Below are 27,628 nucleotides of genomic sequence, written 5' to 3' on the forward strand. Positions count from 1 at the left end.
CCAGATCCGGGGAGGCGCGGCTTGTCCTGGGCTGCAACTGACCCCAGAGAAGGGGGGATCCGCGGAGCGCGAGGCGGGGGGACCTGACCCACCCTAGGACCAGGGCAGTTCCCTCCAGGTGACCGAGGGCTGTCGCAGGGACAAAGGCCGTCGCTGTGATGTTGGGTGAGCTCAGGCTTCAGGACACCTTGCCTGACCATAGTCACCACGTGGTCAGTTCTCCTGCACCAGCCCCCTGCGACTGGACCTGCCTGTCCTGTGAGGGGTGGGCACCTGGGCTGCTGGCTCAGGGCTGTGGGCCAGGATGCCCGGCTGCTCCGCAGGCCCATGGGGGCTGTGGGGGCCCCCACAGGAACCCGGAGCAGGGCCCCCGTGTCACCTACAGAAATAGCACCCAGGTCTGAGCTCCAGCCCGCAGGGCACACGACGGGACCAGCCCCCTCGGGAGGAAGCCGACACTTTCCCTGCCCTGGACTGTCACCACAGCTGCTCTAGGCAGAACCGCCCTTCCTCCATAGCGGTTGCTATAGAAACAGCCTACAGACAGAGACATGGTCCAGGTCCAGGACGACAGGCAGCCAGCACCTCGCTCCCAAGACACGCAGACACACAAGAGGCCCTGGAGAGCTGTCTCGCCCCAGCCCCCTCGGGCCCCCAGCTCCAGCTGTTTTCCTTTGTGTATGCATATCTATGTGTTTTCTTTGAAAAATGAAGATGCTTATTATTTTTTACTGGGGATTCTGATATACAAAAGGAAGAACCATGGGTGACTGTGGTAGGCAGCTTCTGGAATGGCCCCCAGTGGTCCCGGTCCCAGGAGTCCCCTCCCCGAGCACACGCTGGACCTGGGGACAGGCTCCTGAGACCAGAATGCAGACAGTGATGGGGGGTCTCTTCCAGGATGGACGCACACTTGCACTGCTCGGAGGCCACCGGGGTCCTCAGGGAGCTGCCAGGGCAGAGGTGCCCAGAAAGGAACCCAGGCCTCTGCCCAGCCGCCCATGTGGTGCTGAATCCCACCTGCAACCTCACGGTCGAGTGTGGCTGGTGAGGCAGGGCCCCGCCAAGCCCTGGGTGAAGCCCTGCCCCACAGGACCTGCGGGGACACTGACGTTTTGTCACGAGTCATCGTGTGGGGGTGACAGTGATACAGAAATAGACAATGAATGCCACTAGTGAAGACACAGAGAGGACAAAACGCACCACACATTCAGCTGTCAAATTCAGAGCATTTACTTTTCTTTCTCCTGAAATCTGGGTTTGCAGGGAAGCAAAATTGTTTCTACTTAGTTAATAGTGAAAAGGAACGTACATTTTAATATAACTTACAGAAGCAATGATTGAAGTTGAGGATTCTCTTCCATACATGATACAAATTAAAAGGAAGATAGTTATTGAAGACCTCACTACCGCTGTTTGTGCTTAACCATTGTAATACCTAAAGAGTTCATTTCATACTTTGAGTAATAATTACAGGAGGAATATTCTGGCTACAATACAAGTAGTAAGTCAGAAATAATACCCAGAAACACTGTCTTTTCACCTAAGCATGCACCACTCTCCAAGCCTTTACCGGGGACCCCGCGCTCCTGCTTGGGGACCAGGTGGTGGGAAGAGCCTCCCACCCGCCATGGCAGCTGGCAGCCACCCGGTGGCCAAGGTGGCCCGGCCGACCCTGGAGAAGCAGGGCCCCACTACACGTGCTCCTTGTCGAACTCGCAGAGGAAGGGCATGGTGAGGTGGCAGGCCACGTCGTTCCAGCCGCCGGAGGCCACCAGCTCCACGCAGTCCTCCTCGTCGTACGCGTTGTTGGGCTCCCCGCCGCGCCACTTGCTGAAGGTCTGCATGGGCGAGCGGTCCGCGTAGACGAAGGTGCCCTCCCGCTCCAGGTCGTTGATGCCGATGAAGACGCGGGCCAGGCCAGCCTGCGCGATGTAGGCGGCCAGCAGCCCGTTGGCGGCCTCGTCCTTGGGCATGCCCAGCGTGCCGCCGCGGCCCTGGCAGGCCAGCTGCGCGTCCACGTACCGCTTCTCCTCCTTCACCAGCAGGTAGATCTTCTGCTCCGTCTCGCGCACGCCGGCGACGGCTGCGGGGACAGGGCTGGAGGGTGAGCGTTCGCGGGTCCCCGGCAAACCCGAGCACCAACCCAGCACATGTGCCCAGAGAGCAGACACAGAGCCCGCCCGGGACCACCCCCGGAGCCCCGCTACCGCCGGCGGGGGAGGGGAGGCACAGGAGCCGGAAGCCCCAAGCAGCACCTACCGTTTTTGATGAACTTTAACTCGGCTGTGAGCTGGGTGACCTGGTTGTCCATCTCACCGATGGCCTTCCTCAGCTGGCTGCACTCGCATGGGATGCCTGGGGGACCGCGTCCGGCAGAGGACGAGGTTAACCGAGCGGCGGGCTCAGAAAAGCAGGAGGTACCCCCTCCCCCAAGTACAAATGTGATTCAACAGACACGCAGGCCTTCGAAGCTGTGGTGGAGGTTTCGGACTTGGCCCTAAGGGCAAGGGGAAGCAGTGGAAAGGTTTGAACAGGGGTGCCAAGGTCCGATTCAGGGTTCACAGTATGCTCTGGTCACCCTGGGAAGACATCCGTGGGGGTGCGGAGGCGAGACAGGGATGGGCGAGAGGGCTGTGACAGTCACCGGGCGAGGGCTGTCTGGGTAGTGACAGTGAGGGTGGAGAGGAGACGGGACATTTGAGGGAAATGGTGGGGCTGGAACCACTGGGTGACGTTCTGTCATCCCAGCGCGGCCTGTGGGCGTCGGTTTGGGTATTTTCTTCTGGCTCCGTGGAGAGGACCCTAATCTTCCTGCCGCAAAGAGCTCCACGTGGTCAGGAACCTTCTCAGAATGTCACTCGCCCATCACAGCTTTGGGGGACCTGTCTCCCGTGGAGGCACTGCTGGCTTTGGCTTCTCCACCGGACCTGGAGGGGCCGCCCGGCTCCCGCCCACCCTCGGCTCTGACTCTGTAAGTGCAGGTGCAGGACTTTTCACCTTTTCCTGAGACATTCCATCTTGCGAAGTTCTCAGCCCACCTCCCCAGTCTGAACATACTCTTTAGCGTTTGGCCCCGTCTTCCAAGCTCTCAGGCATCCTTTATCACTTAGAGCCCAAACACCCTCCACCCTGCACACGTCGGCATCTGGAACAGCTGGTGTGTTTGGGTGTGTGTTTTTGTGTTAATGGAACTTTTCCCAAGATACACATTGCGTTGAGTTTGCTGAGGTCTGAGGGTGATGCTTTCTGGAGAGACAGAGCTGGCATTGACCTGACAGGCCCCCTCAGCTCACAGGAAGGGCCCACCCAAGGACACAGACACTGCATCTGCCACTTCAACCTAGTATCTGTGAAGCGTCTCCTGTGGTCACACGTGGTGGGGACGAAGACTGGAAGGTGCAGACCAGCTAGGATGGTGTTGCAGTAACGGAGCCAAGAGCATGAGAACCTGAGTCGTGGTGGCGGGAACAGGAAACAGGACAGACGCAGGGGACAGTCTGGAGGGAAGTGGGGGAGGCTGCGCGTGGACAACACGAACCTGGCGGGGACAGGGCTTGAGTGACATCGGGGTGGAGGTGCGTGCTGGGCAGGTGGGCGGGTGGCTGCACCGTGAGGGCCGCTGTGGAGGTGGCGGCCGAACCCCAGGGAGTGGGGGTGGGGCGGGGAGCAGGCTGTGCCACGTGGGGGGGGGGGGGCCGCAGGCAGGGCTCCTCTGAGGATGAGGAGGAAATAGGGGCGACGGGATGGCGGGCAGAGAGGACGAGGGGCTGCCGCAGCCAGGTCTCCCAGCACCAGGGAGGGATGACCTCCAAGGAGGTGCATTACGTCCGCTGAGCTGCGCCGGGGTCCTCGGTGACCCGGAGGGTCATGGGGAGTCGGCCGCAAGCACGTCCAGAATGAGGAAGATAAACCAGAAAGTACGGACATGCTCTTCAGGGTGGTCGTGTAGCCAGCGGACGGGGGTCCTGCGGTTCCCAGAGCCGCATCAGGAGAGGAGCGTGCACCTAGGACGTGTGTGTTGGAGCTGAATCACGACGCGTGTGGCGACACGTAGTCGGCAGGCAGACCACAGCCCCGAACGGGAGGTGAAAACATTCCGGCGGAAGGAAAAGGGATCCCCAGACGCCCACAGGAGGGTGGGATGCGCAAGGAGGGCGTGCCAGTTCCACGTGCTGTTTCCCAGCCTATCACAGTTTTATGTCACGATTTATACTTTTTAAAAGTGCAGTTTTGATACATTTTTAAAAAATCCTTGGCCCCTTTATGCCATACCTGGTTCTCCATTAGGGCCAGGGGGTCCTATGTCACCAGAGTCTCCTTTTTCACCTGAAAAGAGAAGCGAGGCTGAAGTCACCAAGCGGGCGTGAGGCGTGTTCTGTGAGTCTAAAGTGCCCAGGTGAAAGTTCTTTCTTCCCTGTGCAGGGCCCTGGGGCCTCCCCGAGACCTCCCCGTGCGGTGAACCGTAGGGCGGTGTGGTCTGTAGACGCCTGCTTCCTCAGGCTCTGTCTGTGTGGCGTGAACACACACAAACCACGGGACTGCGGGGGTGACCAGACGAGCATTCTGTAAGTCGATTCGGGAAAACCCAGCCTGTCTCCCAGAGCACACTACCATCTCAGGAATCCGTAACACCCAGGGCCAGTTCTCTCCACGTCCCTCATCACGGCAAGAAAATTCACGTAGAACAGGTGACATCAGAGATGGATGGACCTTAGAGGTGACCTCATCCAAACAGAGTAAAGACTCTTCGTGATCACACTGAGATCCGTCCGCCCAGACCCTCCCCGAGAGGCAGCAAGGGGCACAGCCATCGGGACACCGGGGTGGCAGCCTTCCGTGGACAGGACACACCACTCAGCCAGTCTGCCCCTCCATTCCTCCCAACTTATGAAACAAAGGGTAGAGAAAATAATGGCAACAGACCCCTTCCAGCTGCTCCAAAATTAGACAAGGGATATGCATTTTTAAATCACAGGAATATTCCTAAAGCCTTATATATCTCCCCCCTGAGAGAACCTAAGCATCTCAGCTGACCTGGGACAGTGAAGGGGCAGTGACTTCTACGTCCTTGGAGAGTCATGTTCTGTTTGATGGGGAGGGAGAGAACTCAGCAGTCTCCACCCAAGTGGTTACTTTGTTTCCTTTTATCAACATCAGGAGCTTGAAAATGACTCAAGGTTCAGCTTGACAAGAGCCCAGGAAGGCAGTCTCAGAGATGGAGCAGATCAAGTAAGCTGAGCCCAACAAGGGCTTCTTGGCACGCGGTCCCCTGGTGAGACTCTGACATTTACCCAGAGCACATGCTGTGTCGAGAGCATGCACATCCCTGCTTGTAGCCAATATCCACTGCGCTCTTCACAGCAGCTAAAGGTGGACACAAGCCTGGTGGCCACCAGCAGGTGAAGGGATAAAATGTGCTCCATCCGTGCAATAGAATATTATTCAGCCTATAAAGGAAGGAAACTCTGACACCTGCTACAGCACAGATGAACCTCGGAAACTATAGTGAGTGAAAGAAGACACAGAAGAACAAGTATTGTATGATTCCATGTGTATGAAATATCTAAATAGGCAAGTTCACAGAGACAGAAACAGATTAGAGGTTGCTAGGGGCTGGAGGGGTGTGGGCGTTGTTGCTTCATGAGGACAGAGTTTCTCTTTGGGGTAATGAAAACATTTTGGAAACGTATAGTGGTGGGGGTTGTACAATGTTGCCGTCGTACTTAGTGTCACTGAATTGTACACTTAAAGTGACAAATTTTATGTCACAAATACTTTACCACAGTTTTTTAAACTTTTTTCAAAGCAGCCGTATCCCTCTCTGTAGGACGCGTGTCCGTGTGCTCTGCGATGAATCCGTGGGGCAGGCGCTCCCCACGGATTTGCCAGGAGGAGAGATGCAGCTCGCCGAGCTGGCCACCCTCCCCGTCACAGTCCCGGCCGAGGGACCCTGCCTGCCATGGTCAGGCTGGGCCAGGGGAGGTCCATGGCCATCGATCTGAACAGGCCACCTGGACCCCCTCACAGCTCGAAGCCCCAGGCAGGGTGATGGGGCCGAGGACCTCGGGCGCCACGCTGGGCAGAGCAGGCCACGGCCACGCTCCCTCCCGCCCCCGCCCCTCAGCCCACCCCAGGCCCCCCAGCCTCGGTCACCTGCCGCCAGCACCCAGGACAGGACCTGGGGAAGCCCTCCACAGGGCTTGGGGGCCTCGCGTCCTTCACCCCGAGCCCTCGGGGTCCAGCAGGGGCACAGGGTGAGCCAGCGGCTCAGAAAATGCCTGCTGAGTGAGGGTGGGGGCTCGGAAGAGCCGGGAGATGCTGAGCAACCCCTTAACTGCCCTGGGCCTCGTCTCCCGCGCTGCCCACCTCGGGGGGTGTGCGGGCCGCACGGGGTCGCGTGGACACTGGCTCTCGTGGGGAGCCACGCCCAGTCTCAGAAAGCCTCAGCCACCCGGGCTGGAGGTGCACAGACAGTGTGTCCAGAACACAGTCCTTCTTTGCGTCACCGGGGGCCCAGATTCTCCCCCACCCCCGCCCGGGTGGCCCGTGAACCCTGCAGGGCGGGGCGCACCCCACCTGGTGGCACCCGGTCGAGTCTGCTCGCCTCCAAGTGCAAACACCGGGACAGATCTTATCATGTATGAAGCACACCGCATAAAGGCCACCACCAGCCAATCACCGTGTAAGCGCCGGGGGTGAGCCTGCGAGGAGGGAGCAGGAGCAGCGGCGCGACGGACATACCTTTAGAACCAATGGGGCCAATTTTTCCGTGGCGCCCCACGCCGCCCTTCTGTCCTTTGTCACCCACGTCTCCTGTGGAAAACAATGAGATCGCAGTTGGTGGAGGCACAGCTAGTGCGCTCACCTCCTGCGTATCCTCTCCCGTGAATACACGCACCTGCACATGCACACACGCGCACGCACACACACACACACACACACACACACACACACACACACACACGAGGACACTGAACACGTTACAGCTCTTATCGTACTCTCTCTGAGGTCATGTATGCGACGGACACCGACAGGTTCTTCACGTCACCTGCTGATGTATTTCCCGAAGGCAGCCACACCTCGCGCTACACAACAGAGGAGCCCACGCGGTACATCCCCGCGTCCTCAACTCAACCGGGCGCCTTCGTCGGAGCACTTCCGGCCAGCAGGCAGGTCCTGGCTCCGCGATGTTCCCACAGCCCAGGCCGGGTGGAGGTCAGAGGACAGAACACGGGCGGAGGGGTGAACCACAGCGGAAATGCAGACGCCCCCAAGCCCCGCCCCCCTCAAGAGCCAGCGGACGTCCGCACGGGGATGACGTGTCTGCACAGAGCACATGCACGTACGTTCTCTCATTTGCTTACAGGGGGGATTCACTGTGCAGACGAGGCGTGCCCGGGTCAGGGACGTGGTCCGGCCACAAGGTGAGTCCTGCCCCAGACCCCGTGTGCCGGGCGTGATGCTGGGGACACAGCAGTGACAGGGCTCGGAGTCTGCGGGGGGTGGGGAAGGGGAGAAGACAGCTGTAACTCAGGTAAAGCATTATAATAGGAGATGCCCAGGGCTCTGAGGAGGCCCAGATGAAGGGCCCCCACCCAGCTTGGGGGCTCCACGGAGGCATCCAGGAGTCAGGGAGGGGAAAGCCACCAGCCGGGGCCACGTCACCGTGCCGCTGGTCACGCACGTACAAGGCCTGAATGGGACAGAGGCAGGTCATCGGGGAGAAGAGGCACCAGCTGGAGGCTGCCCGGGGTGGGGAGAGTGGTGTCAGGAGGGTGGGGAGAAATGTCCAGAAGTGACCACACCCGAGTGACCCGTGTGAGGGGTGAGGACGAAGGGGACGGACGAAGGTGCCCGAGCCTCTGGAGAGGGGGCGCCGGTCCCTGGAGGGCAGGAGGGAGAAGGCGCAGAAAGACAACACCCTGAGGTCGACATGCCGGCTCGAGTGAGGAGAGGTGTCCCGAGGGGACTGGGTCTGAGGTGGGGAAGGAGCCCGCCGCGGGGCTGACAGCGCAGACCCGGGCCAGGGGCCCAGCGAGGAGGCGCCCGCGGGAAGAGCAGGCCCGGTCCCTGCAGAGGGGAGCTCAGAACAACACCTGCCCACCCCTCTGCTCCCCCAGACGGCTCCTGCTGCCCCGCGCAGACAGGGGGAGGGTTAGGGGGCTCGGAGGAGCACCCTGGAGGGGAAACACCTGCGATCAGAGACAAGGGATGAAGCCCTCCCCGCCGCGCCCTCCTCCACGCCCCCACCACCGCACATAAAACCTCCCAGCTTAGCAGACCATTAATTAATGATTCATTTCATCTGCTGAAGGACGCAGTCAGGGTCTAGCACACACCCTGCTGCGGTAAAGAAGTCATAACCTGAGGATGATTGCAGAGCCTTTAGCATTCAGCCCATCTCTGAAATGCACAGCCAAACTTCACCATGAATTCAAGGTTGCTGCTGACACGCCGCCCCTGCCCGCAGCGGGTACCAAGCCCAGCTCCTGCCCTTGGAGGATGTGGGGCCCGGCCTCTGATGTAGGGGGTTCTGAGAAAGGCACAGGTATGGAAAATCGGATGCCAGCATCTCACAGGACAGGGGGGTGGGGGCGGGTCCTGAGCCCCGGCCCAAGGGGGAGCAAAGGTGCGGCAGGTCTGCACACCTCAGGGTGAGAGTGCCCCGGGGGGCTTGTCACCTGCCGCAGGGTGGGTCTGGGTGGGGCACCCCCAGCAAGCTTGCAGGGGGTGCAGATGCTGCTGGTCCCAGAACCAGGCTTGGAGACCCCTGCGGTTTGGGATGCGAGAAGGCGGTAGAGCAGGAGGCTGTGCACACAGGCCAAGGCTGGGGTCAGGCAGCCCCAGGTCTGCGAACCAGCTCTGCCCTCGAGGCTGAATCCCTCTGTGCCTCTGTTTTCTCTCTGCAAAATGCTGTCCTGTGACAGCAACGCCTCTCTTGCTCGTCTGAGACTCCAGGCCCACCGCACCGCCCACCCACTCGCGAGGCGCCGCGTGCGCAAGGCTTAGAGCTCGGTCCCCGGGGCCCCGCTGGTCGTGCCCCTGTCGTTCGACGGTGCCATCTCTGTGTGTCTCTGACCCATGAAACGGGGCTAGTGATAGTATGACGGCACCATCTCACTGGGCACTGAGGGAAACCCGAGCACCGTCGGCGAAGGCGTCTGGCTCTCAGCGGGGCACCGAAGCGCGGCCGCTGTAACCGTCGCTGGGAGGAGAACCTCCGAGCTGGGAGGCTGCTTCCTCAGCAGTGACCCACGGCCCCAGGACCTGCACAGGCGGCAGAGCCTCAGGCCCCACCAGCTCACGCAGGAGCATCTGCATTTTAACACATCCCTGGGTGAGTCCAGGGGCCCTGGAGCAAGACCGGGCCAGACCCTGCAGGCAGCACTCCTCAGATGTCGGTTGAGATTCTACCATCACCCACTCCTTGCGGGTGTCAGGTCAGCAGCAGAGGTGCTTGCCATCTGGGGCAGTTCTGCTCATTTTCCCATGTTTCAGAGATAAATCAGAATACTTCCAGGAACACTGGGCACCAGGAAAGTGCGTCCACATGTACTGATGGACTTCAACCTCACGATGCCATTGCCATTACCACCTGGTATAGGATGAATGTATATCCTCCGAAATTCACATGTTGAAGCCCTAACCCCACAGTGTGACCACACTTGGAGATGGCCTTTCAGAAGGTGATTAAGGTTAAATGGGGTCAGAAAGGTGAGGGCCTAATCCAATAGGACTGGTGTCCCTGTAAGAAGAGGAACAGACCCCCAGGCAGCCACAGGCAGAGGGAAGGCCACGTGAAGACACAGGGAGAAGGTGGCCATCTGCTCCCCATGGAGAGAGGCCTCAGGGAAACCAGGGCTGCAGACACCGTGGTCTCTGGCCTCCAGGCTCCAGGGCTGAGAGAACAAACATCTGCCGTGTTTGTTACGGCAGCCCCAGCTGACTGGTGCAATTTCCCGCTGCCCCAGAAGAGAAACGGGGATTAGAGGGTGGGGAGCCACCCACCGCCAGTCACTCAGCTGGTGTGACTGCTGTCCAGGGACCCAGGGCACAGCCTGTGATTGGCCAGCCAGGCCTGGGTCCCAGCCCCTCAGCCACACAGAGCTGGACGAGTCCCTGTCCCGGGAGCCTGGGCTTCCTCACCTGCCCCGCGGCATCCGCCCCCGCACCCCAGCAGGCGGGCAGCAGCCTGGTCTCTGCAGACGCAGCCGCCTGCTAAGGCTGCCTTTCCAGGGCCCGGGCACACACTCAGGCTCCTGGGAGACAAACAACCCTTCCTGGGGCCCAGAAGGTGGGAAATGGGAAACCAGAGAGAGCAGAGCTGCCCCCGAGTCTCCCGCGGGGCCGCCCCAGCCACGAGGAGCCGCTCGGCGGCCAGGCCTCACCTGTCCCTGCTCAGGCCCGCACTCCGCCTCCTCCTCGGAGGCCACGGCCCAGGCCCTCGGACGTGAGACCTGGTCCACAGCGCCCCTTGATGGCCTCACAAGAGGACCTCTGCATGGAAGGCCACACCCTGCGGGCAGCTGGGCCCAAAGCGGACGGTCACCCCCCCCCCCCCCACAGCATGACCAGTGCCCCGCCAGGCACAGCTCCCAGCCATCAGTCCCGCCCCAAGGGGGCAAGGCGACAACAGCTGCCACCTGTGGGTGCCTGCCGCGCGTGGGCAGTGCGTGTGCTGGGTAGTGCGTGCACACACGCACACACACGGGTACACACACAATTCATACACATACACAGGAACACACACATTACACACAGGCACATATACATACATACACATGTGTGTGTACACGTGCACACACACGCACATATACACTTATGTGCCTCCGTACACTCACCCAAACATGCACTTTCATACACACACACACACAGGCACACACATGCATGCACACATCTCTCTATTCACACGTATACATGCCCCCAAACTACACGTTCAAACATACAAACACACACCGAGCAAACCTTCCATCCTCGCCGCACTTGGGCTGAAGGTGGGAAGCAGGAGCCCCCAGCAGCCCCTGCGCCGCCACCCTGCACACGACAGCTGTCGAGGGTGTGGGCTGCGTTCTTTACAGGAATGTTCTATCTTTGGGGCGCGCTGGAGGAGAAAAGGCGAGAGCCCCCTGAGGCGGCCACACGCTCTCTATCTGAGGGCAACCCAAGGCCGTCTGCAAGGCAGTCCCTCCTCGGAAAACAGCAGAGAGCAGGGCGGCTGCGGACCTGGGAGGCCCTGCTGCGGCGGTCCTGCCTCCTCCCGCGGCTCCAAATGACAAGAAGCTTTTTGCAAAAGGAAACATCTCCCCGCCCTGGCTGTGGGGATGACTAGAAACGCACCAGACACACTCAGACGGGCCCCTTTACGTCCCCAGGGCCGGTGGTGGCAGCTCCCGGGAGCTGTGACTGCGGCGGCCCTTCTGTCCCATCCCGCCAGGGAGAAGCGCGCTCACGCCCGTTCGTCCCCTGCACACACACGAGGAACGGGGGCAGCTCGCAGCCGGCTGCTAACTCTCATTCATTTTAATGGCGATCTCGCACGGTCCTCTGCAGAGGAGACAGGGCCCCCGGAGCACCCGGCGTCCAGCTTCCCCAGCGATTTCTACCAACACCACGCACGCAGCACGGAGCCCAGACAGCCCACGGCTGCCGCGCGGCCGCCCTCCACCCTCGCGGGCCGGGCCAGTCCCCGGCTGCTGTGGCCAGGGCCCAGCGGCCTCTTGGCTGCGTGTCTGCTCTCCTTTCAGTAAAGGACCACGGACCGCGGGAGGCTCCGCCCGTGTTGTTCCAAAAAAGGCAGCCACCAGCTGCAGGCGTTTCTTCCTGCAGCTGTCCTGAGTTCCCAGCAGGGGGGCTGCTCAGTGTGTGACCAGAGACGCCCCCACACAGCACACGGCAATCGGCCAAAGAGGGCGCCGCGACAGCCCCGCGACAGCCCCGCGTCGACACAGCTCGCGTTCTGTGGAAGCTGAGGTGAGAAGGGCGCCCAGTGGACGGTGTCCAGATCCTGGTGATCAACCTGCAGTCCCGCCCCCACCCCCACCCCCCACAGCACCGAGTGACCCACACCCCCGGCGCTGGCGACGGACGTGCCCCATCTCAGGCCACCCTCCCAAAGCAAAGCTGAGGCTGCACAAGCCCCGCTGGTCCCCGTGGTCTGAGAAGCATCCTTGGAGAAGGGCTGTCTGCCCAGCAGGCAGCAGGGATGAACCCAGCTCCGTGTGGCCAGAAGCCTTGGCCTGCAGACTTCTCTAAAGCTGGGGAGGGGCAGGTGCACGGACACCTGAGGCCGTCGGCCACAGACAGGTCACCCACAGGTTTCAAAGATATTCCAAGACACTGAATGTCAAGATATCTTCCAAACAATTAATGAGGGCCTTCCGAGGGCCGGGTCCTTGATGGGACATGAAGACCCCAGTCAGGGGACTTCCCTGGTGGCTCAGTGGTTAAGAATCCGCCTGCCACACAGATGTAGAGAACAAACATATGGACGCCAAGTGGGGAAAGCAGGGAGGACTGGGGGGGGGAATGAATTGGGAAATTGGGATTGCCATATATACATTACTAATAAGAAAAAAAAATACCAAATTGTACACTTTAAATATATGCAGTTTATTGTCTGTTAACTGTATCTCAATAAAAATTCTTAAAAAAAAAAAAAAGAATCTGCCTGCCAAGGCAGGGGACGTGGGTTCAGTCCCTTGTCTGGAAAGATTGCCACATGCCGTGAAGCAACTAAGCCCGTGTGCCACAGCTACTGAGCCTGTGCTGTAGAGCTCGTAAGCCACAACTATTGAGCCAACGTGCCACAACTACTAAAGCCCACGCGCCTAAAGCCCATGTTCTGCAACAAAAGAAGCCACCGCAATGAGGAGCCCACGCACGACAATGAAGAGTAGCCCCTGCTCGCTGCAACTGGAGAAAGCCCACGTGCAGAAATGAAGACCTAATGCAGCCAATAAATTAAAAAAAAAAGAAAAAGACCCCAGTCAGGAACAAGATGGCAGGTAAAGGAGGAGGCCTCGTGGGGGAAACGGAAATGTGCAAAACTGGGGAGAGTGGACGTTGCTGAGGACTTCTGACTATCTGAAGGGAATTTCTCAGCTTTTTCACAAGCTAGCAAGAAAGTAAAAATGAGCTTTTAGTCTTCTGACAATTTCATTAAAAAATGTTACTATTAGAAATAACCATCATAAAATAAAGCTGATGTTGGCTAAAACTACACAGGGAAAAATTGTCCTTAACTAAAAATTGACAGGACAGTCCTCTCTATACAATTTAGAGCTGAAATTTTCAACCAGGTACAAATACTGACACTTAAAGCCCAGAATGGCAGAGGTGATTGGAAGATTTGAGGTAGGTAAAAAATAAAATTTTAAAACTGTTCAAGGATTTCGGGAAATTTTACATGGGTAAAAAGTGATTCCAGTGAAAATAATTCCTAAAAAATGAAAATCAAGTGTGAATGATGTAAGTGCACTGCATACACAGGACTAAGGATTTAAGTTGGCTTCATGTGCCCCTGGGGAAATAACACAGCCTCAAGTGGAAATACCCATTTTTGAAAGGTCCCAGGTGACCCTGAAGGGCCCTCATGAAAGGGCCGCTGTTTGAGACGAGCGAGGCCCCCCTCGAGTTCAGTGCCAGGGCAGGTGGGGCTGGAACAGCTCGGCAGCAGGAGCAAGGCAGCTGCCTGAGCGCCGACCGTGCACCAGGCTTGCTGTATGAAGTTCTCAACGTTCATCCTTAAACGAACAATACGGGGTGGGGGACTTCCCTGGGGGCCCAGTGGGTAAGACTCCACACTCCCCATGCAGGGGGTCTGGGTTCCATCCCTGGTCTGGGAACTAGATCCCACAGGCATGCCGCAACTAAGAAGCCCGCATGCCTCGACTAAAGATCCTACATGCTGCCACGAATATCCCACATGCCACAACTAAGACCCAGAGCAAGCTGAATAAATATTTTATACACAAACACACAAACGGGAATAATACCGAATATGTTGTTATTCTGCTTTCACGGGTTGGCACAGCTGATAAGTGGCAAGGCTGGTGTCAGCAGGGTCTGCCCCACCCACACCCTGCCCTTCCCGCCCTGGCGCGCTCATCCCAGGAAGCCCTGCAAGAAGCCCTTGGACAGGTGCCCAGATCCACCCCCATTGCCATTCTCAGCAGAAACCAAGCCGATGCTGAAACCAGGCAGGTCCCCCCAGCCCCCACCCTGCAGCGGTCACTGCTCTCCGTGGGGGACAGTGCGCCCAGGCAGCAGCTGCAGTCCGCTAAGAGCAGGGCGCTGAGTGGGAACGCACCCCACAAAGGGGGGTGCGGGAGGATGGGAAGGTGGCCGGGAGAATCCCACGTCCCTGCCGGAGAAGGTTCCAGGGAAGCGCCTTGGTGCATCCTGGAGCTGAGGTCTTCTCCCAGCACACCTGAGGCCCTGAGCGTGGACTGCCTCGAGCTTTGCCACGGGGAAGCTGCTCTAGCTCTTCTGAGATTGGCTGCAGCTCTCGGTTTCTGGACGCGGGCGAGTCCAAGTGCAGCCATGCAGCCCACTCTGGAACCGTGGCCATCAGTGTGTGGGAGATGGCCAGAGCTTACAAGCCCACACCTGGGCCTCCAGGTAGACCTACATGCCCAACAGGCCCGGGCCACAGCCACCTTTCAAAACACATGTTAAGAGACTTCCCTGATGGCGCAGTGGTTAAGAATCTGCCTGCCAATGCAGGGCACACAGGTTTGATCTCTGGGCTGGGAAGATCCTACATGCCAAGGAGCAACTCAGCGCATGTGCCACAACTACTGAGCCCATGAGCCACAACTACTGAAGCCCGCATGCCTAGAGCCCATGCTCTGCAACAAGAGAAGCCACTGCAATGAGAAGCCTGCACACTGCAATGAAGAGTAGTCCCCACTCGCCACAACTAGAGAAATCCCGCACACAGCATTAAAAGGCCGGTCCAGCATTTCTGGCAAACGGCCTGAGGTGACCTCTAAAAATGGTCCGCTATTCACTTGACCCAGAAAACCCCACAAAGTCATGCAAGTCAAGAGGTTCAAATCTTCGCATTCACTTTAAGAACACTCATGAAACTACCCAGGCCATTAAGGGTATGCATATCCGAAAAGCCACCAAGTATCTGAAGGATGTCACTTTAAAGAAACAACGTGTGCCATTCCGTCGTTACAATGGTGGAGTTGGTAGGTGTGCCCAGGCCAAACAGTGGGGCTGGACACAGGGTCGGTGGCCCAAAAAGAGTGCTGAATTTTTACTGCACGTGCTCAAAAATGCAGAGAGTAATGCTGAACTTAAGGGCTTAGATGTAGATTCTCTGGTCACTGAGCACATCCAGGTGAACAAAGCCCCCAGGATGTGGCGAAGGACTTACAGAGCTCATGGTCGGATTAACCCATACATGAGCTCTCCCTGCCACATTGAGACGATTCTTACTGAGAAAGAACAGATTGTTCCTAAACCAGAAGAGGAGGTTGCACAGAAGAAAAATATATCCCAGAAGAAACTGAAGAAACAGAAACTTATGGCCCAGGAATAAATGCCACAAAAAAATAAATGCAAATGTAAAAGCAAAAAAAAAAGGGCCGGTCCAGGCTCCCCTCTCCTGCCCTAACCCCACAGAGGACTCCGCTCTGGAACCCACTGTCTCCCATGGAGTTTTAACCTATCCATGGTTGGTAGACATTCATCAAATGACTTCACGGCATAAGAAATGCTTACACTAAAAAAAAAAAAAAAAAAAAAAGAAATGCTTACACTAAAATTTGATGTTAAATTTAAGAAACAGGTGCAAACATATATACAATATAATTACGAGAAAGCAAAAAAAGCCACCCCGAAAGGAAACAGACCAAAGTAAGTGGTTATCTCTGGATGATTTTATCATGGGTGATTTTTCTCAGCAAATTTATATGTAAATTTTCTATCATGAGCACACCTTACTGTTACATGTTAGAAAAACTTGAAGCAAGGCAGTTTCTCAGTCCAGGCCAAATTCCCCTCCACGTTGCCCCGTGGCTTTCTGCCTCAATTTACCCTCCAGGGTGCACGTATGTCTCCCCCACTGGCTCTGGGGCTCCAGGTGGCCCCTCTGAGCTCTCAGCACCTAACAGCACTCAACACAGTAGTTAATGACAGGAAAACACAACGAGTTAGGCTGTTCATCTCCGTCAGGAGATTCAGACGCTGACAACAGCATTTACAGTCACGGCGTGCTTGTCCTGCCTTTTCAAGAGTGAGAATAAGAGAGAACGATGATGATGACGGAGGAGATGAGAGAGCAGCCAAGGGTCCACGTCGGCACGAAATTAGGCATTTACTGCCATGTGTGCGCGGAGCTCAACCATCATTACTTTGAAAAAACATCGACAGCATGGCATCATGGAAGTGAACTTGCGGCCATCCAGAATGGGGGACACGCAGGTCCTACCTGTGAAACGTGACGTCATCCTCACAACAGAGGAACATCCACTTTATCACGGTGTAAACGTCACAATTAGTTCCATAATAAAACAAGTGACATGATGTATCTAGCACGCTTTCAACTTTTATGAGATGTATACGAAAGTAAAAAATAATAAACGCTTTAGTTCTAAGATACTTTTAACTTACTATAACCCGAAAACTTATGAAGCAATTGTCTCTGCGGCCCCCTTTTACAGGTGAGAAAACACACTCAGGTCTGACCGCGGAGCCCATCCTCTCCTCAGGCTCAGCGGCACCAGCCTCAGCCCTGACACCCACGCCCTGTTTCTCAAAGGGCCTCTGGGACCCTCAGTCCCTCCTGTATCTTCTCAGCAAACGCAGATGGGGAGGAAAGCAGGGGAAGAGGCTCAGTTAGAGCAGCAGGAGAACCTGCTAGGGACAGCCTCTTCTCAAGTTCCTCATTCCACAGCTGCCAATTTATCCTAAGGAAACATCCAGAGATAGGTACAGAAAATACAAGTGTCTTACACATCAAGAAGAAAAAGAACCCAAGAAGGGTTTTTTTTTTTTTTTTTTTTTTTTTTTTTTTGGCGCACAGGCTTAGTTGCTCCGTGGCATGTGGGATCTTCCTGGAGCAGGGATCGAACCTGTGTCCTCTGCATTGGCAGGCGGACTCTCAACCACTGCGCCACCTAGGAAGCCCCCAAGAAGGGTTTTTGAAAAGACAACCCTCAAAAAGGAAAAAGAGAAAGGAAATACAAATGACTTTTAAACACGTGAAAAATGAGCTGACTTCATTTACAATAAGAGAAGCCAAGTTAAAACCACCCTGACATGGCCTTTCACGGCTCCCAGACGGGCAGCTTTCTGAGGTGGTGAGGACAATGGGGTCCGCCTTCCTGTGCGCTTCCAGAAACAGAGGGCAAATGCATTCGATCCTTCTGGAGCGCGATAGCCGCCAACATTTCAAATGCAGGTGCATCTCCATCTACAATTCCACTGCCCAGAATTTATCTTCAAGCTGTACTCACGCACATTAAAATGACATTTACAAGAGTCCTCGCTGCAGCAAGGCCCCAGGAAACTGTAAATCTGCCGTAACAGGAGAGCAGTTAGATAAAGCACGGGCACCACGTCGCCAGGCGAGAGCCAGCAAAACCTGCACGTCCTCCTGTAGAATGACCTCCAAGCACACTGATAAGTGAAAAGAACAAAATGCAGAACAACGTGTAACAGGGAAGAGCCAAGTCTGACTACATGTTGGGTCTGTTTCTATTACTTTAACCTTTGCTTCCCGTTGCTTTTGTTCGCTGAAAGGATACTGTCTGTACACTGTGGCCTGCCTCGGGGAACCTGTCCCTCTGCCTGAATGCTAAACCACAGTGCCTTTGTTCAGGGAAGCATCCTGACCCTGCACACCTGTGGATGGCTGCAAGGAAGAAGAAATGAACCCATCCCCTCCCTGAGGCTGGCCATTCCAGGGGATATCTGCAAATCTTACACCTCTTTACTTCCTCCCCTCCTCCCCTCTCTGTTCCATAAAAGAAACTGGCAACCAAACCGGATAAGATGGTTCTTTAGAGACACTAGTCTGCTTGCTTTCCAAATAAAATAAAGTTGCTATTCCTTGCCCCAACACCTCCCTCCCCTGGGATTTATTGGCCTGTGGTGCAGCCCGGCAGAGCGAACTTGGACTCAGGTAACAAACCCAGTATGTACATCTTGCAACTGTTTGTAGGGAAGTAGGGACAAATGGAGTTCTGTCCACTGTTACGAAATATCTCTGTGAAGGTAAAGAAACTAAGCAGTGGTTGTCAGTGGGGAAGGTAGCTGGTGGGGCCAGGAAGGAGGCCAGCCACTGTGAATAATTTCTAGACACTCTGGACTTTGAGCCAGAAGTATAGTTCTTTTATTTTTTAATTAATTTGCTATGAGCAAAGAGAAAACAAGAAATAAAAATCAGCGCCTGGGCTTGATGGAGGGATGGTGGTGACAGAAACGCTCAGGGCTTCACAGGTGTTTGCAACTGCCAGACCCACGGAGGGTACCTTCCAAAAGGAGAATGTACGCAACTCACGCCTCAAGAAATGACAAAGCAGTGCATGGGCTTCAAAACACCACGACCTTTACCTGTGCTGTTACGAGAACCACCTAACGCCGGCGTTAGGCGGCGGGCGGGGGAAGGCTGTGTAACCTCAGCGCACGCTCTCACCAGGAGTGTGTAAGCCTTGGCCACGCACTTCCATACACAGCTTTTACGGGCTTCACACATTTTAAAGCCGTAGAAGTCAGTCTGCCCTAGTGATGGCGTTTACTGAGCTCGCCGGGTGCCGTGTGCTACTGCATAGGTAGGATCAGCTTCCCGAGGCCTCGGCGCAACCCCGGGCAGCGGGCTGCATGGCGCTATTTTACGGATGAGGAAACAGACTCAGGGTGACTCCGCTCATTAGCCATAAACGGGAGCCCGCGGTGCCACCCCCTCCCCCATGCCCCACCCAAATCTGGGCTCTTTCTCCTCTGCACGCCTACATAACTGTTTCCATCACTGCTTGCACACCCTCACAATTGCACTTACACGTGTAACGGTCACACGGGATCCCTGTTTTGCACATAACGCAGAGCCAGTGCTGAGTGTCTGTGCACGAAACCACCCTGTTATGCGCACTTCCCAGGAGACACTTCGTTTCTCGGTGCCAGGCAGGCCAGAACCCAGAGCGCTACATAAAGAGCCCCCTCTGCCCCCTGCGCCAGTCCTGAGACCTGCACAGGTATGCGACCCCTCTCACATCCCCCACCCGCCTTCTCCTCCCACAGCGCCCGCAGGAGCCAGTGCACCAGCTGTGCCCTCGGGGGCCCGGGGCAGCAGATACCTTTCTCTCCCGTGGGGCCGACTCTTCCAGGCCGTCCTGGTGCGCCTTTGTCCCCTTTCTCTCCAGCATCCCCTGCGGAAGAAGTCACATGCCTTTAGGACCTCGCTCAGGGCACTGGACTCCAGTGTCTGTGCAGAGGGACGACCAGAGAAAGCTTCTCGGCCCCTCCCCGCCCCAGGGGGTTTCACCCCTTCCTCCTGACCCCCTCCCACCCCTGGCCTCCATTAGGAGGGCTCCCGGTCTCCCTCCCCAAGTCTGTTCTCAGGACTCTGCGTCCTTGCCCAGCCACTCCCTCCAGGAGCGCATCTGTCCCTCTCTCCAACCGTCCCTCTGGGCTGGTGCCCAGTGTGCTCTCGGGGCACAGGGCTCCCCATTGTCTGGCCAGTACATCTGGGAAGAATAAACTTGGGTACATGAGTCAGCATCCCCTTGTCCCTTCGGTGTGAGCCACCCCTCACCCCCCCAGAGGGCACACCCCTGCTCGGGGGCAGGGTCCTCCCATGAGAGGACACCTGTAACCAGCTGAGCATGTGCACCTGGTCTGGGCTCATTGGCCAGGTGCGTCCTGCTCTGATCCTAAGCTACATGCTCCCCCAGGCTTCATCCCAGATCCTGACCACATTTTGGCACATTTTGCTTTATTTCTTATTTTGTTCAGAACCAAAATGGGGACGTGGGCTGTTTGTTGAGTCTCCCAAGTACCCCACACGTAGCACATCCCAAATCAACCCGATGGTTTTCCCTAGAAATAAGTCTCTTCTGCGGACTTTCCTGCTTCTGCTGTTGAGACATCGACTCTCGCAGACTCCAAGCTCCAAGCCCCACGGTCGTCTCTGGTGTTCCGTCTCCCTCGTCGGATAAATGGAAGCAACTGCCCAGCTCTGTGAAGTCCAACCGGCCGCCCCCTCCCGTCGTGTCCCCGCCCTCCCCGGGGGCTCCACGCTCAGCCGCGTCTCTGCAGCTCTGGAGGTGAGTGAACCTCAAGACCGCCCTCACGCGGTTCGGGGCAGGAGACAGAGTGACAAACAACCGCGGAGACACCCTGTTGGAGCAGGACAGGGCGTGGTGGGAGCAGAGGACCGAGTCCTGATGGAACATGGAGGCCCCTCCCGGTCGCCCCCCGCCCCCACTCCAGAACCATCTTCCTAAAACACAGAGCCCGTTATACTTCCCTCCTCAGAGGAGATTCAAAACCACCAACAGCCCAATGCAGTTAGAAACAATGTCCCGTTTGTAAGCTCCTCCCAACAGGCCTGCACCTGGAGCCCAGGTCTCTGCTTACACTGCTGCCTGCACCCAGTCAGCCGTGACCATCAACCCACCTGTGCGGGCTTCACCTTCTCTCCTGCCTCCCCAGGATGCTGCTCCTCATCCCCTCGCTGGAGCTCTTTTCCTCCTGCGATGGGGACCCTTTTCCGTACCACAGGCATCATCTCACGGCCTCATCTAGTTCCCAAGATACCTGCCTCCGGGGAGTGGGTGTGGGTGCTGACGTGTGGCCAGTGCCCCTGCCCAGGTGTGCACAGAGTAGGCCAACGTTCAAGTGAGCTCTCCTTCTCTGTGACGTCTCTACACGCCCCTTCACTTGGTGAGAGGCTTCCCTTAGATGAGGGATTCCCCGGTGAAATTCCCCAAGTCAATGATCTGGCCTGATGCGGGGGTGGGGGTGGGGAGGGTGTCATTCCACTAAAATGTCGGGAAAGAAAGAGGTACCAAAGCGAGTGCCAACACAACCAGGAAGGTCCCTGCCGCCCCCGCCACAGCCAAGCCGGCTCCACGAGCACCGCCGAAGGGCACACATGGGGCCCCTGAACCTCTGGGTAGTTCTCGGGTTTTTTCCTATCATTTAAAAAGACAGGAAATCATTCCAGGAGTAGTATTTGGAGAAGTGCTGATAGTCTAGCAAGAAATACCGACTCACAGACTGACGTCAGCATCAAGAATCGGCAGACATTGCAGGGACGCCAACATCCTGAAGGAGACATCGCAGCCCTGGAAACAGGACCCGCGGACCCGCTCTAAAACCAGACGCCGAACATCCTCACCAGGACGCGAGAGAAGGAGCGCTGCGAACGGGAGCAAACGGCGAGGAAAAAGCACCACCTGGGGACTCTCGTGCATGAGGCAAGGTTTTGAAACAAGTAACTCCACAGACAGGCTGAGTGACAGGACGGCCAACAATAAAGGCTAATTCACCAAACAAAAATTAGGGTGGAGAGCCTGTTTACACGGCAACACAGAGAGAAGGAGCTGGAAAGGTTTGGTTTGGTTTGGAAGTTATGAAGTTGAGAGTTGAAGAAAAAGCCCACAAATGCCAATACCCATCACACAGGAATTCCAGGAAAGCTGGTACACATTTGAAGCCTTACGAGTGGTGAAGATTTCATCGCTGTGATTTCCCGGCACAAAGGAAAGTCGCCGAAGAGCACAGCGCGAGTGTCTGCTGCGCGCCAGCGGGAGAAATGAGGCACACGCAGAACACCCAGAAGACAGAGACGATTCTATAAGCGACACGAGGAAAAGGAATTTTTAGAGACTGCGTGCAGGCGAATGAGAATTAGACTGACAGAGAGTTCTCATCAGCAACAATGGGGAACCAGAATGAAATGAAGCAGTCACGTCAACAAAACAGCTGTAGTTAGCCCGAGATCAGGAGAGGCCTCTCTGATGAAGTGGCTTTTAACAGAGACCTGCTGAACCAGGAAGATGCGGCCAGCCACAGAGTGAGGAGAGAAAGGGACACCTGCACCGGTGAGGTGGGACGAAATGGGAGGGCCCAGTGCAGACGGCACTCAGACCTCACACGCACAGCCCACCGGACGCCCCCACCAGGCTGTTGGAGGGAGACGGCACGGCCCCAGCCCTGCGTCCGGGGGGACCGTGAGAATAGTGTCTGCAGAGTCCAGGCCAGAGGTCAGCGCTGTCAGCGCCCAACGCCCGTCACCCCCACTGCACTGAGGGTCCACGTCGCGCCTGCCTGTGTCTCCCAGGGCACCCGGGAGAGCCCTGGACCGCACGGGGGCTCTGTCAACAACCGGAAATTAACACTGAGCAAACCACCCGATTCTTCTGCTGATTAAGATAAACTCTTAGAATTCACACACGTCATTCACTTATTTCCATAATTTAACCTCCCCCCACCCCCCACGTGAGGCAAGGACCACGTCCACATCACGGATGAAGAACCAAGCCAGAGACAGGCGACAAGCCAGCCCTGCAACTCCGGCAGCAGAGGCCTCATCAGAGGAGAAGCAGCCACGTCCCCCGCTGGCCCCTGCTCTGGAAGAGAAGGCAGTCAGGACGGGAAAGAGGCAGGGAGACCAGAGGCGAAGAGGAAACAGGCCCAGGGCCGCATTTCAGAAGCGCGAAATTCCCAAGTGCACCTGTTAGTCACAGTACTGGCTTTATCAACCTTCCTCCAATTAATTAGATAAAACCTGTATGAATACCGATGCCCTTTTAAAAGCTCTCACCAGCAGGCTGCTAACGCACAGTGTTTTTCTACCTACGACCCATTTCTCCAGCCATAAAGAAAGACTGCTTTTCCATCAAAAGGAGTTCTATTCTGGCCAAATGCAAAGATCGTGTTATTTTTAGGTCTGTGACAGCAAATGAATTTCATCTCGAGGATACGGCTGCCTGGAGTCACGTAGAGAAGGATTCTGAAGCCCAGTGTGGACCCAGAGGAGGAAGCACCAGGACGGGACGGAGGCGGTCCCCCACGGGAGCACAGCACACAGACCACCTGCGCCTCCAGGCTCCATCTCCACGGAAACGGGCACTGGCTCCTCCCCTCCAGGCTAAGCCCGGCCCTAGTGGGGTCCCTGCAACGTTCATCAATGAAGGGCACTCACCCACCTCTTTCATCTTAAGAGCAGGGCCTGTATTGTGTTTCTCTCCACCGACCAAGGCAGCTCCTGACACGCAGGCTGTAATCAGACCTTCCCCAGGCTTCTCTGGCTCTCGGGTGGCCTCGTCCCCTCCCTGGCTCCCTGCGTGGCCAGGGTGCTTAGTGGTGAGTAAGCCACTCGGAGAGGGCAGGAGGCAGCCCGATGTCCCCTGTGTCCTGAGGCCAGGTGAGATGCTGCAGCTCCACACGCCGCACGGTTGAAAGTCCTAACCCCCCCGAGACCCTGACTGCGTGAACACGGAGGAGCCCAGGATGGAGAAGCACCCCCGTTTCTGCACTGCGCCCTTTGTCTCCCTCTGCTCCCGGCGGCACCCTGCTCTCTGCGTCCTGTGAGCAGCACAGAACGTCCGCACGGGCGGAGACGGATCTGAGGACGAGCTGAGTGGGACCAGGCGCTGAGCAGGGCGCGGCCGCCCCGCCGCTGCCCCACGCTCCCCAGGGCGCGGATCCGGGGAAGGGGCCCCGCCGGGATGCCAAGCTTCGCTCTGCAGGGGACACACATCCACATGCACCTGAACTTGAGTTGCTTAGAAGCCCCAAACTTGCTCTCCGGCAGCAGATTTCTCCCCTCAGGACAATGAAATCCCTCCCCTGCTTCAGGTCAGCACCCTCTCATCACAAAGCAGGAACTCACGCTGCCGCACGTTGCTGCGTCAGAGCAAGACACGCACGGGGTAGCCAGGTGAGGTGGGCGTGCCCATCGACGTGACTGCAGTCAGCTCACAAGGTCCCTGCATACTCGAGCATCACCATGTACACCTTGAATAGACACAGCTTCTATTTGTCAGTTGTACCCCAACAGAGCTGGAAATTCAAAAACAACAAGATATCCAGATTCCAGGGGCTTTCATAAATATACTGCTTCTCCACTAGAATTGCTGCTTTGGGGTGGACAGACTAGCATGAAACCAGACGTGTGAAACAACCCTGCCGCTGAAATGCTGGATGCAGGACGCACCTGTGGGTAGCACGTGGCCTGCGTGTCCCCCACGGCCCCAGCCACCACACACAGCTTCTGCACCGCTTGGGAGCCTGTCTGACCATCTGCTAGAGGGTGCGCCTTGGAGTGCAGGGCCCACGTGGGCTCCCCAGCGGACCCCTCCGTGGAAGGACAGCATCGTGTCTGCTCAGGGCAGGCGCGCAGTCCGCACACGTGGGAGGAGCAGGAGAGGAGCCGCAGGTCACCCTCCGTGGACCGAGCCTCCGCCTGGCAACTCAGGGGCTCATCACCGAGCACAGCAGGTGTCGGGCGGCGAGAACCACCGCTGAGAGGAGGTGAGGTGTCCCCGGGGTGCACTGCCCGCGGAGAAGGAAGCGCTGCAGGGGACCCGCCGAGCCCGCAGATGGGAGCAAGCATGGTTCTGGACGTGGCGCTTCTGAGACGGAAATCGCCAATGCAGATTTCAGTCTCAGCAGTGCCCTCAAGAAGTGCGAGAAACCCAGAGGTATCCGAGTCTCTATATTGTCCCGATTTTATATTTAAATTTTGAATGCGGTTAAACTGCAGAAAATCTGGACCGAGCTTTCCTGGACACCCACAACTCCCGCGCAGAGAGAAGCACTGCTGCTACCTTGTCTGGGTATCTCCTTCTAGCTCTTTTCCCTATTTCTGTGTATTTGTATATTTTTAATGGGATTAGAAAGGGACTGTTTAAAATTGCTGACTTTCTATAACAATTAACACACGTGTAAACCATTGTTTAGCACCTCCTCCTGGGGTGTTTCCCAGGTTATCAGAGATTCGCTCCAGAGTCAGGAGCTGGGTGCTTCCGCAGCCCGAGTGATTTTAGGAGCAGAAAATAAACAGATGTTCAATTTCATTACTAACCTCCTTAACCTGCAAGCCTGTGCTCTGGAAACATCACCACCGTTTACTCCTCACAGAGGCTGTACCACTTGCCCCGTGTGGTGGATGGAGAGACCCCCATATGGCTTGTCTGGCAAACTTGGGCCACTGTGTCTCAAAGCCTGCATCCTCCCACCGGCTTCAAGGCCTCAGAAAGAGGGGCCACACACATCTGAGGTCAGATGGCATCATGGGGCCCAGGACAGGTGGGATGGTTGTGAAGCTTCCCCACTCAGCACCTGGAGAAGCATCTAGAGACTTTCACCAACAGAATAGACCATGCACTGAGGCCTGCAACCCACCCCCACCACGCGGGGGCCTTGCATACTTCCAGGCCTCCGCCCTGGATGCCAGAGTGGAGGGAAGGGTCAGGGGTCAGGGGTCAGGGCCCAGGCAGCCACCCGCGTCCCGACAGGGCAGTGACTCCCAGAGTGAAGGTCCTGCTCTCTCCACCACCGTATGCATTTAAAGCTGCACAAACCCACACCTCGGGGTCGGGGGCGAAGGCCCTCTTTCACCCCAACATCCGAGTGAGCAGCGCCGTTAGAAAGCCTGAGTTACTTCCCACGTGATGAACCTTTTCAAAGAGGATCAGCTGCTTATCGTGAGAAACAGCAGAGGGCCCGCGGGCTCGTGTGGGCTGCAGGCCGATGGCCTTGTTTCCCCGCAGCAGCGGGGATGCGGCTGCACAGGGCTGCCCTCCTGGAGGGTCTCCTGGTGTCCCGGTCCCAACACTGGCCGCCCTGCTCGCCCCAGGACTCCTGCTCGCTGAGGCCACCGGCCTCGCCAGCTCCCAGCAGGAGCCCCGGTCTCTGTCGCACCGTCTGGCTCCAGGGGTGCCCGGCTCTGTCACTGGTCATCCTCATAAAGGGCGGAGAGCACACAACATGAGCCCACAAGGAGAGGCAGCAGCCTGCTTGCAGGGCCCGCTTGGCAGAGTCTGGGCTCGGGGTCCACGGCCCACGCGGCCCGAGAGGTGAGGGAGGGGCGGACGCGGGGCCCTGTCCGCTGCCCTTTGGATCGTGAGGCCCGAGGGGCAAGCTCCTCCCACGTGGTGGAGGCGCCCTGTCCCTGTCTTGAAATTATTTCTACCTTTTTAACAAGGGCCCCACCTTTGCATCTGCACTGGGCCTTCGAAGGACAGGGCCGGTCATGCTTGGAGGCCACGAGGGTTGGGCCCCGCTGCCCGTGCCTGGTAGAAAGCGGGCCCTTTCTGAGGGCAGGTCCTCCGCCTGTGTGGGCGCCCACCCACCGCTGGTCGGCGGACCAGCTCTCCCTGCAGGCAAATTGTAGGCAAAGCACCAGAGAAGGTTTTTTGATTTTTAGAAGGAGGAATAAAGAGCTCTCAGGAACCATGTAGGAGCCTAGGCTTCAGAGCTACATGACCCAGTTAGGCAAACTGCGAAGCTCCCCCAAGCCCGGAGCCCGGAGCGGCCTTATCTGCAGGACAAGATCATCTCAGGCTGAGGGGCGCCGGCGGGGCGAGCGCGCGGCCCGGAACAGGCCTGGGACGCCTGGCGGGTCCCTGCGGAGACGGCCGGGCTGCACACGCGCGGCGGGGGCCAGGGTTACAGGATCCCCGCCGAAAGCCAGCGCGGACCTCACGCACCGTCCGACCCTGGACTGCACAGAAGGGGAAACCGGGGCCACCGCTGGGGCGGCCCGGCCCGCGCTGAGACCCCGAGGCGGCCCGGGGCCGCGGGACGCGCGCTGTGCCACCGCAGCCCTGAGCCCGGGCCGGCCCACCTTACCTTTGAGGCCGGGGACAAGAATCTGCACGGAGCAGGCGTCGTCCACCATCTGCTGAGCTGCCCCGGCCCCGAGCGCCGACAGGAAGGCCAGGCCGGCCAGCGCCAGCCCCGGCTTCATGGTGGGCCACGCGGGACACTGACTCCTGAAGGGAGGAGAAGGCGGGCAGGCGTGAGCAGGGCCGGCGGCTCGGGAACCCGGGCCAGCCACGGAGCGCGCGCAGGCCACGCCGGCCACCCCACCCGCTCCATGCGGGGCCAAGGGCGGCCGCTGTCCTGGAGCCGCTCGCCGTGCTCTGGCGCATCCCTCTCCCTGCGACCGGCTATCTGTCTCTGTCCGTCTGTCTCTCTCTCTGTCTCACTCGGGACGCCCCCTTTGCCCGGCAGTGGGGGTGTGACTCCAGGTGCTCCTTCAGGTTCTTCACACCTGACATTCAGGACACACGACGGCATGTTGATCGCCACGGGAAAACTCTGGCGCTCGGCCATCAAGCAAAGGTTGGCGAGCCGCCCGCTTCCGCTTCACGTGTCAGGGCCCCTGACCTGGCGCCCACCCCGCCCTCAGCCCTCCCCTGGGAGGAGCCGCCCTCCTGCCCTGCGAGCCCACCTCCTCCCGCTGTGTCTGAAACAGCCTCAGTGCACACGAAGGATGCATTCCTAGACAAGTGTCTAGGGTGCCTGGTTCTGAGTGTGCGAGACACGGGATCACGCCAGGTGTGGTCTCACCTACTTTACTCAACGTCACGCTACAGAATTCACTGGTATCATGCCGCCGCCACATCTGCAGCTTATCAGTTACCTCCTTACGTCAATG

The 27,628-nt window shown here is 57.5% G+C and overlaps 2 protein-coding genes across 2 annotated transcripts; one reads left to right on the forward strand and one right to left on the reverse strand.

The window, feature by feature from the left end:
• Nucleotides 1-1,222: 1,222 nt before the first annotated feature.
• COLEC11 (collectin subfamily member 11) lies at nt 1,223-26,954 on the reverse strand. Its single transcript, XM_057743611.1, has 6 exons — nt 26,818-26,954; nt 19,311-19,382; nt 6,745-6,816; nt 4,276-4,329; nt 2,263-2,358; nt 1,223-2,086 (listed from the first exon to the last, which is right to left on the reverse strand). The coding sequence occupies exons 1-6, from the start codon at nt 26,933-26,935 to the stop codon at nt 1,695-1,697; spliced, it is 804 nt and encodes a 267-aa protein (XP_057599594.1). The 5' UTR covers nt 26,936-26,954; the 3' UTR covers nt 1,223-1,694.
• On the forward strand, nt 14,999-15,553 carry LOC130857811 (60S ribosomal protein L17-like). The gene has a single exon (XM_057743613.1). The coding sequence runs from the start codon at nt 14,999-15,001 to the stop codon at nt 15,551-15,553; it is 555 nt and encodes a 184-aa protein (XP_057599596.1).
• Nucleotides 26,955-27,628: the final 674 nt, after the last annotated feature.

This window comes from Hippopotamus amphibius, chromosome 7 (genome assembly GCF_030028045.1).
Source record: "Hippopotamus amphibius kiboko isolate mHipAmp2 chromosome 7, mHipAmp2.hap2, whole genome shotgun sequence".
Taxonomy (NCBI): Eukaryota; Metazoa; Chordata; class Mammalia; order Artiodactyla; family Hippopotamidae; genus Hippopotamus; species Hippopotamus amphibius.